This window comes from Mesitornis unicolor, unplaced genomic scaffold, assembly GCF_000695765.1.
Source record: "Mesitornis unicolor isolate BGI_N332 unplaced genomic scaffold, ASM69576v1 scaffold40670, whole genome shotgun sequence".
Classification (NCBI taxonomy): domain Eukaryota; kingdom Metazoa; phylum Chordata; class Aves; order Mesitornithiformes; family Mesitornithidae; genus Mesitornis; species Mesitornis unicolor.
In genome coordinates, this window is record NW_010157005.1 from 3052 (window position 1) to 4014 (window position 963).

At 61.1% G+C, this 963-nt stretch overlaps 1 protein-coding gene across 1 annotated transcript; it reads right to left on the reverse strand.

Moving 5' to 3' along the window:
- Nucleotides 1-561: 561 nt before the first annotated feature.
- LOC104535993 (peroxisomal membrane protein 11B-like) lies at nucleotides 562-927 on the reverse strand (the record flags this gene model as incomplete). The annotated part of the gene is made up of 1 exon (XM_010178509.1): nucleotides 562-927. A coding segment is annotated over one exon (366 nt), but the record flags the coding sequence as incomplete, so codon positions are not given.
- Nucleotides 928-963: the final 36 nt, after the last annotated feature.

The following is a 963-nucleotide window of genomic DNA, read 5'->3' on the forward strand; positions in this document are numbered from 1 at the left end:
AATGACGGCCTCGAGCCGTTCCCTCCCGGATTTATCCCCAAAAAAGCCACTAAAAGGGACACGCGAGAAGCAAACGGTGGCAGAGGCCGAGCAGGGGGTCCCCCTCTCTCTGCCTGCGCTCAGGGTTTCTTAAAAGGAAGATAAAAGCATCAAAAGAGGCCTCGGATGTGCCCGACTCACCCCCACCCCGACATTAAACCCCTCCAATTTGGGAGAAGCACCCAGCAGCCCAGGCAGCCCCCTCCGGCCCCAAACAGTCCCCTCTTGGCTGGCTCCGTGTTAATAAACCCCCTTAAAGAGCAAGGGGAAGCTTTAAACTCTTAAAACAGCCGGACAGGCCCTACAGTTGATGGCAGGAGCAGCAAATTTCAGTCCATTGAGGCAGCTGGAGCAGGTCCCTGTGGGCTCCAACGCCGCAAACCCCCTTTAACCGCAGGTTCAAGCGGCCAGGAGCGACGTGACTGCGCACAACAGGACACAGCTTCAGGCGTGTCCCAGCCCTGGGGTCCCCAAATATCGGCCCACGCCGGCACTGAGCCCACGGGCAGGCTCCGAGGATGCCTACGGCTTCAGTTTGAGCCAGGGATGGAGGATGGTGAGGATGGAGAGGATGGAGGAGGTGAGGCCGCAGAGCCCCACGAAGCCCGGGTTGGTTTTGTACAGCCCCAGTTTGTCCAGGGGGATGAAGAGGTCGCAGGCGTTTTTCACCACGTCCAGCAGCAGGGGAGGGTTGTTCCGGAGGACGCGGATCAGGAGCCGGAGCTGGATCTGCAGCCTCAGCCCCAGCTGCTGGAGGCCGTTGTCAGCCTGCAGCTGGCGCCCGTTCTCGCTGCCTTTCGCTCGCTTCCCGCTCGCCTCGCGCTCCATCAGCAGGCGGATCTCGTAGGCGTCCCGGCTCAGGTTCACGACGAGGGCAAAGAGGTAATACCTGAAAAACAGGAGGGAGGAATGGCGGGGGGGGGG